This window comes from Crassostrea angulata, chromosome 3 (assembly GCF_025612915.1).
Source record: "Crassostrea angulata isolate pt1a10 chromosome 3, ASM2561291v2, whole genome shotgun sequence".
Classification (NCBI taxonomy): Eukaryota; Metazoa; Mollusca; class Bivalvia; order Ostreida; family Ostreidae; genus Magallana; species Magallana angulata.
The window spans coordinates 45003176-45013725 of NC_069113.1; the positions used below are offsets into that span (position 1 = coordinate 45003176).

The 10550-nt window shown below is 35.0% G+C and overlaps 2 protein-coding genes across 3 annotated transcripts; one reads left to right on the plus strand and one right to left on the minus strand.

Moving 5' to 3' along the window:
- Positions 1-1836: 1836 nt before the first annotated feature.
- Positions 1837-5291, plus strand: LOC128177588 (cytochrome P450 2C8-like). Its single transcript, XM_052844356.1, has 4 exons — positions 1837-2446; positions 3197-3715; positions 4086-4526; positions 4680-5291. Exons 1-4 carry the CDS (start codon positions 2116-2118, stop codon positions 4856-4858), a joined length of 1470 nt encoding a protein of 489 aa, XP_052700316.1. The 5' UTR covers positions 1837-2115; the 3' UTR covers positions 4859-5291.
- A 1291-nt stretch (positions 5292-6582) lies between these two features.
- LOC128177589 (nuclear receptor ROR-beta-like) lies at positions 6583-10317 on the minus strand. Of its 2 annotated transcripts, XM_052844358.1 has the most exons (7): positions 10174-10317; positions 9677-9839; positions 8926-9076; positions 7972-8447; positions 7471-7699; positions 7038-7262; positions 6583-6931 (listed from the first exon to the last, which is right to left on the minus strand). In XM_052844358.1, the coding sequence occupies exons 2-7, from the start codon at positions 9821-9823 to the stop codon at positions 6693-6695; spliced, it is 1467 nt and encodes a 488-aa protein (XP_052700318.1). In that variant the 5' UTR covers positions 9824-9839; positions 10174-10317; the 3' UTR covers positions 6583-6692. The 2 variants fall into 2 exon arrangements, with proteins under 2 accessions (XP_052700318.1, XP_052700317.1); XM_052844357.1 differs by lacking the exon at positions 10174-10317 and having other exon boundaries at positions 9677-10141.
- Between the last annotated feature and the right edge of the window lie 233 nt (positions 10318-10550).

Below are 10550 nucleotides of genomic sequence, written 5' to 3' on the forward strand. Positions count from 1 at the left end.
TCAGGTTTCAATACACATCCCAAAATTGAAAGTCTACGGAGATTTTTCATTGCATCAGCCATTAATAAGCCCGGATGATAACGTTAAAAAATTGCGCGAGGTATCCCGAGTACTTCCGAATGGAGAGAAGATGTAAACATTTCCCATTATAAATCTCAGTAAGAAAATTGTTTTCGTTCCTGTGAAATTTTATGAGTGAAAAGGGATAATTGTTCAATGAAGACATCTTGGATATATTCCCTTTCATCGATTTCAATTGTATTTCTTTTACAGGTATGACTGTGTATTTTTATTAAAAATCATCAAAATTGATGGAAGCAATAACCCGCATGAATCACAAAAAAAGCATTTCATTGTTTAAATGATCACACCAGACCGCATTTGATCACATCATCATATTCAAAGAATGATTCCTTATTATTTATGTTATATAATTTTCAGCAATCGTACTTTGAAACATTGAAATAGTCATTGATTAACTGTATTTGACTATACATTATAACATCGATTCGTTGTGCTTTCTAAGACACTGGAAATGTATAAATATACCCTTTTAAACACCATCACCAGCTCCGTAATGGTGCAGTTAAATTGATTACATACTCTCGATCTGCACGTGAATTTAAGATACTTCATTTTCCGAGGTCGATTAGCGTCTAGGGGAAAAAAAATTATAGAGACGATATCAATAGTCTGAAGAATTTAATGATACTATCTATTCCATAGAATTTGTGTGGAAATAAGATCAACCAGTCCAAACCTAGCGCAATTTTCTGTGTGCTGTAAATTACAACTATTTTTATTAAAAACATGTATGGAACTGTTTATAGCTTGGTTATGCAAATGTCAACAATATACGGTGTGTCGATGAATCTATTTCATAACCTGGTAAATGTCCGATATCCTATGCAATGTCAACCCGTGCACGCACGGGTCAAGGTCTATTAAAAATTAAAAAATATATATATATTTACTGAATGCTGGTCTAGCTCCTGAGTTTATGTCAAATAAGTGGACACATACATGTACACATATATATGCGTTTCTGAAATAGGCAAATTTTGCCGCATGGCTAAGGTATTCAACATAGTCAGTTAAATAGTTTCATTTACATGGCCACGAATGCTAGTACACACTTATCCTAGTTTATCCTTATATAGTCATATAGCAGGATCCGCTCTCGTGATAATATATTACCTCAATTTGTCTGTACTAGCTGTCGTGGTCAATAAAACTGACTTCAATCTGCGTTCACAGATAAATTCTTATACCAAATTAAAACATATAGAAGGCATTGCGTTCCTTTACTTATACATGTTTACATAACAGTCCTCTCAAGTTAAGGTTTTTTAATGTTAGGATTTCCTGAACAAGTGTTTAGTTCAGTTTTAAAAGTTTAGAAACAACTCTGAAATAACATGTTTTACAACATACACGTATAATACAAGGCACAAAGTAGTATCTAATTTATTCTAGATTTTAACAAAGTCTACTAAACATTTCACTCCACCAGTTTTTCAAAACTAAAGCTTTGCAATTGATATTTAATGTCAAGTTTCAGAAATGATTAATAAAACAAATAAATTAGAGTGTATCCACAACTCCCTAAAAAGCTCCCATTAAAACATGCGCGCGCATCAGGAAGCCAGGGTTTATCTGGCGGCCGCGGCCGAGAGATAATTATGTGGCGGTCGCCAGATAAATATGCGGCCGCCGCCAGAAATGTAGGTGGCGACCGCCAAATAATTATCTAGCTGCCGCCAGATAAAATATTTTTCGAAGTAGCACCAACGGGCTTCCGTAGTATTTCTTGTTCGAGGGCTCTATAAATTGTCCGGTATGTGACATGGCCGAGTTGTTACGATTGTCTTATAGTATAGGAGGTCAAAATATGGAACGGGCCGTATAAGATATTTACAACGTACGTTTTATTCGCCGCGTTGTACACTGTAATAGCTAATTGGCATTTCATCAGAATAAAAAAAACCCACAGGACTACTGTATTTAAGCAACGGCAGCTTAGGTCCAAACGCACTCTGTTTATGGGATATTCTATCGGTACGTGTGTAACGTTACTTAAATTGTGTGAAGAGAGAAGGAAACCATTATCGTGAGATGTTTGATTTTTGGACGATTTTCCTGGCGGTTGTTGTTGGGATTTTGTATATCTGGTGGAAGAATACAACGAGGGATGCAGTCCTACCCCCGGGGCCCCCTACGGTCCCTTTCCTAGGGAATCTCCTCAGTGTGAATCCGGAGACAGTGTTGGATACATTCCAGGAATATCGACGGAAATATGGAGAAGTATTTAGTCTGATCACGGGCTCCAAGACCCTTGTTGTGATCAGTGGATATGATACCCTGAGAGAGATATTCATAAAACATGGAGACGTGACGTCAGAAAGGCCCGATATTTTTATTACTAGGGAAGTTGGAAAATTTAAAGGTATAACTGTACAATTCTATTTTGAAAGTGACAAGCAGAGCCTTCATGCTATGTCTGTCCACTTTTCTATCCACTAGAGAGGAATTTATCATAAGGATACGAATGTTTACATGCATTTACATTTAAGTTGAAATGAAATGGAATGAAAAGATTACAAATCGGTTTTTGAACTCATATTAGCATTAATTAATAGGGCAATAAAGTACATTATTACTTTAAGAACATGAAAGGCGAAATAGATTTTTAAATAAAAAATAACAAATAAAATACACCCATCCGCCTCATATTTTTGCAAATTAGGGTGAGAATCTAAATATTAATTTTATGTGGGCTGAAATATGTTTCTCCTTTACAGTAACATAGAATAATACTACGCTCAGTTGAGTCACGAGTCGACCATGGCAAAAAGAAAGTGATAAACTAAAACATTTCTGACAATAAGAAAAATATTAATATTTTGAACATAACAATGCCATGTAATGCTGGAGAGCTGGCACAATCTTTTGTATGAGCTTGCAAACTTTTCAATGCATAACTTGCTGTTTGACGTCGACTGAACACAATGAACGGAAATCTTCTTGATCGATGTCACATTTTATCAGGGGACATAGACTGTAGGTCGCGTGTTGAGAGTCAATGTGGTTGCTTAGTAATAACTCAAATGCATGCGACTCGTTTCATTTTAAAATAAATGCAAAAGAAATTCCATTTCAAAAATCTATTTTTTTTTTAACTTTCTGTTCATTGTAGGTGTAGCCACCTCCTCAGGTGCGCTGTGGAAAGAACACAGAACCTTTTCTTTGAACACACTAAGGGAATTTGGATTTGGAAAACGTAGCTTGGAGACTAGAATTATCGAGGAAATAGAAGTTTTTGTTCAAGAAATTCAATCGAAAAAGGGAGAACCATTTAACATACACTCCTTGATTAATGTCTGTATCTCCAACATCATGTGTTCCATCACCTTCGGTAAACGATATGACCACGACGATAAAAAATTCCTTTCTCTTCTGAATTCAATCAACCAAAATCTTAGCAACGAGAACGTCATGTTTGTGGCCACTGTCTTACCCTTTATAAGGTATATTCCTGGAGATCCATTTCGAATTAAAAAGGTGTTGAGAAATGTTGATAAGGTGGAAAATCATCTTCGGCAACTCGTGGACGAACATGAACAGATTTATGATGAGAATAACTTGCGAGACTACGTTGACGTTTTCCTGAAAAAGATGAAATCGGAACGGAACAATCCAAATACAACATTTGATGGTATGAAACGGATAAATTTAACTCGTCATTGTTTGATGAATATCGCCATCAGAATTATTTTGACTAACTGTAACATTTTGATTCATTTTTTCATGCACAAATTATCATTGTACGTCTAGCAAGTAAATGATATCAAATGACAATTACGCAGTGAATATTTGTGAAATCAAATATTCTAAACGTTATTATATACTTCAATACAAATACTATTTCACTCTGTATATAATTAGAAAGCGAATTGAAAATCAAAATTCACATTATTTTCTTGCATGAAAAAATTGATAGGATTATAATAAAGCAGTTAGTTTAATTTTTAAAATCACCAAAATAACTTGTTACAATATAACTAAATCATAATTTTTTTTTATAGAAGATCAGCTGTTGAAGATCGTGGGTGAACTCTTTGTTGCTGGAACTGAAACAACCTCAACTGCCATTCGATGGTTCTGCTTGTTCATGATCAGACATCCGGAAGTACAAGAAAAGATGCGCAATGAAATCAATGACGTCATTGGTACTTCCCGTTTCCCTAGTTTGGAAGATAAGCAAAATCTTCCCTATTGCGAGGCAGTCATTCACGAAACACTCCGCATTGGAACCATTGCGCCTTTATCTGTTCCACATGGGTTAGCAAGTGATCTGAAGTTCAACGGGTTTACCATTCCTAAAGATGCACTTCTTATTCCAAATTTGTATTCTGTTTTCTTTGACGAAAAGATCTTTCCAGACCCATATGATTTTAAACCCGAGAGATTTTTGGATGAAAAGGGCAACCTTAAAAACACTGATAAAGTATTGGCATTTTCGCTTGGTAAGCGAATCGTATAAGTGACGTTGATAATACGTTGATTATATATATAATTATTATATGCATCAGAATTTTAAAACAGCGTTTATGAAAGAGATGAAGGTTTTATAGTCTTATATTTCAGTGATAATTTTCATTTATCAATTTTTCATTTAGGTCGCCGAGTTTGTCTCGGAGAAGCTTTAGCAAGAATGGAACTCTTTCTGTTTGTGACGTCATTAATTCAGAGATTCACCTTAGAGGCCGGTGACATAAAGAATATTCCGTCAGAGAAAGGCACTATGGGTATTACGTATGCTCCAAAAGACTTTGTTTTGAAAGCAGTTCCGACATAGACTAATTCAATTTTGGCTGTGGAATGTAAAATCATGATATTCGTACACTATTTAATTCATGGTATTGCATGTATTCATTAATAAGACATATAGGGATATACGTGTATTTCGTTGAAACGATGGACCAGGTTAAAGGGGACACGTTCCTTCACTTTACTATTACATGTATTTTATACAGAAAAGTGAATATGAAATCTAAGATAGTCGGCAGTCCCCAGGTCCTTCGCATTTCAGTCACAAAATAACGAGACTTCATGTTTGTCATTCGGATTCCATACCTACCTCAAAAACAACGAGCGAATACGAATGGAATATTTGTGGCTTATGACAGTCTCAAAGATCAGAATTCAGTTTTTGTCAATTAGTTTAGATTACTTTCATTGTTTTCCATGACACATGTAAAATAAAGAAATTAAAAAAAGAAGGACAATGATTTCATGTCAGTAATTTATTCTTTCTTTTACTGAATTTATATATTTTTGATTTAGTTTAAAAAAATGTACCACTGAAATTTAGATGGTACTAGTATTCACTTCTCACACACACACACACACACACACACACACACACACACACACACACACACACACATATATATATGTGTGTGGCGGAGGTGGAGCTCCAACAAAAGTGAATTTCCCTGTGCTTTATATATATATCATTCACTATGGGCAGGTATATGTCAGTTTGAGAGTTATTGCAATGTTTGTGCTTTATATTTTATATGTGTGTATCTATGCAATGTGTATCGTTCCGATCCTCTCAAATTGTCGTTTAACTGTATTCCACCTGTATCTTAAGCGACTGTGTAGTGCGCGGCTAGTGCGCTAGGTTCCGTTCGTCATCGAAAGCATAATTTTTTGTCTTGCCTAGATGGCCGAGTGTGTAGCGCGGTGGTCGCTCACTGCTAGGAGAATGGGTTCCAGAGGTCGTGAGTTCAAGCCTCGGTCGGGGTGGAGGTGGAGCTCCAACAAAAGTGAATTTCCCAGTGCTTTATATATATACCGGTATATATTTTCATGTGTCATCTGGTGAGATAGTTGTAGGCATCAGATAAAATTTCTATTGAATATTTCATCAAGGAACAAACTGAGTTTACAGCATTTCTATTTTTATCAACAGTATCATATATCGTGAAGAAATTGTACTTCGTTCAAAAATGTTTTGTGTCATATTTTTCTTAATAATTCGATATTCATGATACATCTGTGTTCACAATACATTCATTCAATAAATTGAGATCTGTTTTGAAACAGTTAGTTGAAGGCGACGCCTAAAAAATATGTGGGAGATTTGCATTGAAACAACAAGGTTTTTGGATGAGAATGTTATATGTTAGTGCGATAAGTTTCGAGGCGTTCCAGTTTGTTAAAAAAAGAATCAATGGTCCGAGGTTTACATTTTATTTCCGTAAATAAATAGTTTTTGATAGTGTCATGTTCTGGGGGTAAAAAGATGAAACATTTAAGATAGATATCTTTGGTTTCATCATTAAATGAATATTGTTGCTCAGCGCCAATAAGTGTATTTTTTCTGCATGAAATCGACAAAAATTGATAAAATAGAAACCATTTTGTGGTCCGATTTCTTCTAGGATATGGTTTTGCAATACAGCGCTCAAGCTAAATATGCTCGTACACCTGTATTTCAGATCAGTGGTTCTGCAGTATTTTACAGCACAGAAATAAACCTATGCGTGGTATAATACTAATACAAAGTCTATAGAAACGATATGGGTAGTGTGCATTTATCTGCTTTATTAACCTAAACATGTTATCGTTATCTACTGTACAATATATTTCAAAATAACTTTGCTGTAAAATGTCGACACTGATTACAAATAAATAAGGAACTCTGGGAGGTTTTCCCGCATGATTGGGTCCTGGCATATGACTTTGTATAATTCAAGGTACTCATCCCCAATCACGCGCAGGCGCACAAACAGGTCTAACAGTTTGGCCAGACGGCGTCCTTTATTCTCATAATGGGATTTGGATAACGTAAACTCAAGAGTCTCCAAAAGTTGTTTCTGAATGTTTTCAACATCATCTGGATGATCTAGCTGGCACCTGTCTAAATAATCATTACATGTACCATTATTCACTACGGTTTTCACATTTCAATATGAAAAAGTCGCTTCCAGCAAACTACAATGTAAATGATTATGTTGAATACATACCTCTAAATGTAACACAAATACCCAGCATTAAAGCAAATTCTTCCGGACTGAGCTGAAGCTTGGACACGTCTTCCGAGAATTCCGCCCAGCTTAGCAGTGTTTCCTTACTTGTATAGGGACATGTCTCACTCAGAGGCAGCACCTTTCCGGTATACGAAATGCACATCTCCTTTTCTGTATTCATACCTTTGTGTTGCAAAATGGTAAAAAACTCGAAATGGGAACCTGAAGGCAATAACAATAGTTTAACATTCAAATCTTAATTTCATGAAACTTTGGAAAGTTGAAAACGAAATTGAAATATGTTGAATAGTTATAATGCGCTTTTCATAAAAATTCAAACATAATAGCATATTTTTCACCGTACCAAACATAATTAAAAGGAGTATTATTTCAAAATGTAAAATTGAACAAAAGGTAAATCCATAATCACATTTTAATAGAGCTTTCTGATCTTCCAGACTTAGCCCCGAGAAGAATGGAATGTTCTTGCAGAACTTTACGTAGTCGTTAGCCATCTTCATGAATTCATATTTCGCTTCTGAGAGCAATTTCTTTCTGCCGTCTACATCTAACTGTGTTTTTTCATAAATGTCGTTATACTGATCCGTTGGCAGATATTCTAATTTTCCAAACAGTTTTGTTTTATCAGTATGTTTCATCTGAAATGGTTAATTTTTATATACATAAAAGTAATCTCTCTCTCTCTCTCTCTCTCTCTCTCTCTCTCTCTCTCTCTCTCTCTCTCTCTCTCTTAGTTCATGGTAATAAAAAAGGCACTGGATAAAATAATGACTTTAAAAGATTTTTTATGTCAAGTTTAATAACCCAAAAATAGGTTTACTAATAAAACAACAGAATGGGAAACTACAAAACCTAGCTAAAATGTACAATAAAACAATATAGAAATATTTGTGAATATTAAAATACTCACCCATTCTTTATCTAAAATGTCCTGAATCTCTTCGTCTGTCATAGATTTTGTAAAATGTTCCAAATACCCGTAACCAGTCATTATTCTCTGGAGAATATCCTCCGATTTGTCTAAACAAGGGACACCACTCTCTTTTGTGGATTCTTCGCCTATGATTATAGAGGTCCGTCCTACTTCCTGTGCAAGTTCCACGATTTCTTTATCCTGAATATGAGGTGAATTTGCTGAACTAGATGAAGAATGAATAGCGCAAGATCCTCCCGACGTTTCTGAAAGTGTTCCATCATCTTGAGAATCTTGATGAAATATATTGCAGTCCAACTCGCATCCATCGTTTATTTGGCGGTCCCCTTGAATGCCCGGGTGCGTGTTTTCTGGGTCAGTTGCCAATCTATTCGAGGTCTGATCTCGAAGTTTCTGAACTTCCAGTATAACACTGGTCCTTTGTGTCATCGTATAACGACCCTGTTTTACACCTGGTAAAAAAGGAACACGTACAACCGTGTCATATTTTGTCAGTGTCTGATAACTATCTCTAAAAACCAAATATAAAACCACGTTTCCTGAATTTAATCTAATTAATTTGTGTATAAATCATTCGACATATTACACTTATCATCATCCCTTTATCCTGGCCAAAAAAAATAAACAAAACAAAATAAAACCCTTAAATTTAATGTTTTTTTTTTTTTTTAGCAAGACACGGTTTTACATCTGGTTTGGAGATGTATATTCAAAGCTGCAATTCTAAAGACGACTTTAGGTTTGTTACATTTGAGCATTTGCTGTATAGGTTTAGTATCTCGTGTTCATATAAATTCATAATATTGTAATATCAATGTATTTGTCAACATGACATTTTCAGAAACTTGAAATTGAAAGAAAAAAATTTGTACTAGTAGAATTTTAAAGATATTAAAAATTTCTGAACATAATTAAGTGATAAACATGTACCATCTTTTGACATTCCCAAATCCAAACATTTTACCAGTCGGCATGCTGGACATGGCCTAGATCCGTTTTGTTTTTCGGCGTTGATCAAACAATCTCCCCCTTTGTCACATTTGTAAGGGGTACTTCTTAAGAAACTTCGACGGAAGAAAGTCTGTTAAACAGATTTTAAAAAAAAAGGACATTAACATGGTGACAAGAAAAGCGTTGACCTACATGTAGGTTGACAACAAAATTATGTTGAAAGCAAAATTCAGCACAAGATTCCACAAGAGGTAGTAGAGCGGAAATTGTATGGATTTGTTCTACATACGACAGGTTGGGACCAATCTCCCAAATGTCATATAATAGCCCGTTTTAGAAATAATGCCTCAAATGGGATACAAAATTTAAACTCCAAAAAACCCAAATCTTGATTTGATTATTTTAAAAATAAATCCGTATAAATTCGTACCAAATGCAACAACTTTTGGTTAGCAAGTTTTTTTGTAATCCTATAGTGTGTCAAATTGATCAACAAGAACTTTTGGATATACTGAAAGATCAATCTTTGTAACGGTGGGATTGCAGAAAAAAAAATCGTTTAACGTTAAGTTGTTACATTTCATCCCATCTAATGCTGATTTGACAGATGTTTGACAAAATAAGAAAAAGATTTTTTTTTGGCACTTCAAATGTATATCCCATGAAGGGTATTATATCCAAAACGGGCTATTAGATCTCATTAAGAGATTGGTCCCAACCAGTACAATACCTTGCATGCTTCACAACTGTACACCCCAAAATGGATTCCCGTGGATTTCTTCCCACACACACGACACGAGGGGAACTCCAGAGGTTCGTGTGAACAAGTGTATTTCTCTCTTTTCTTGCCTTTGCGTTGAACACTTACGGGTTCCATATCCGATTTTTTTACCCTACAAAAGAGTTGTTACACATGTAGTGTTTTAAGAACGGAAAACAAATACACGGGTTTACAGTATTCTCCTTGTCTTAGCACAATTTCATTTTCGAGAAAAACACTAAATCCAGGAAAACATGGAGAAAACAGCCGACATGTGTGTACAATGGAAGTTTAAATATAATTTATGTGATCAATGGCCTTCCCACGCATTGTAATTTCGAAATCCGCTCTGAATTATCACTTCATTTCTTACATTAACACTTTCATGTAATGCTGTATTTATAATCCCAATCAATTCAAATATAAAATGATGGCAAATTTTCATTCATACATGCTAGTACGTGTACCTTACGAAAGAATAATCCGGTTTAGTTAATATCAACACTGATCAATATCGTCGATGACCGAGTTTAAAAAACCTCGTTGGCCTTTGTTTGCAAACTCCACGTTTGACTGAATGTTCACCTTGTAAGTTTGTTATTTGACCCTGGTGCTGTATTTGGTTGGCAGGCATTATTTGTCGCATCGACTGATACTGTCCTCTTACGTACATTCTAATGCTTACTGGATTTGTAATCGCAATGACATTGACAGTGAAAAGGAGAAATAAAAAAATTAAATAACTGCATGTGCTGAATTCAATTTGTTTTCATAACACATATAGTATGTCTTTTCAAAAGCTTTTAAAAATGCATAGAACTGAAGGACTCAGATCGCCTGTTTA

Coding starts and splice junctions, on each gene's coding strand:
- LOC128177588 (XM_052844356.1), top strand. CDS start 2,116: ATGTTTGATTTTTGGACGATTTTCCTGGCGGTTGTTGTTGGGATTTTG. Junction 3,716..4,085: donor TCCAAATACAACATTTGATG/GTATGAAACGGA, acceptor TTTTTTTTATAG/AAGATCAGCTGTTGAAGATC. Junction 4,527..4,679: donor AGTATTGGCATTTTCGCTTG/GTAAGCGAATCG, acceptor TTTTTCATTTAG/GTCGCCGAGTTTGTCTCGGA.
- LOC128177589 (XM_052844358.1), bottom strand. CDS start 9,823: ATGGAACCCGTAAGTGTTCAACGCAAAGGCAAGAAAAGAGAGAAATAC. Junction 8,448..8,925: donor TTTGGGAATGTCAAAAGATG/GTACATGTTTAT, acceptor CTTTTTTACCAG/GTGTAAAACAGGGTCGTTAT. Junction 7,700..7,971: donor ACATTTTAGATAAAGAATGG/GTGAGTATTTTA, acceptor TAACCATTTCAG/ATGAAACATACTGATAAAAC.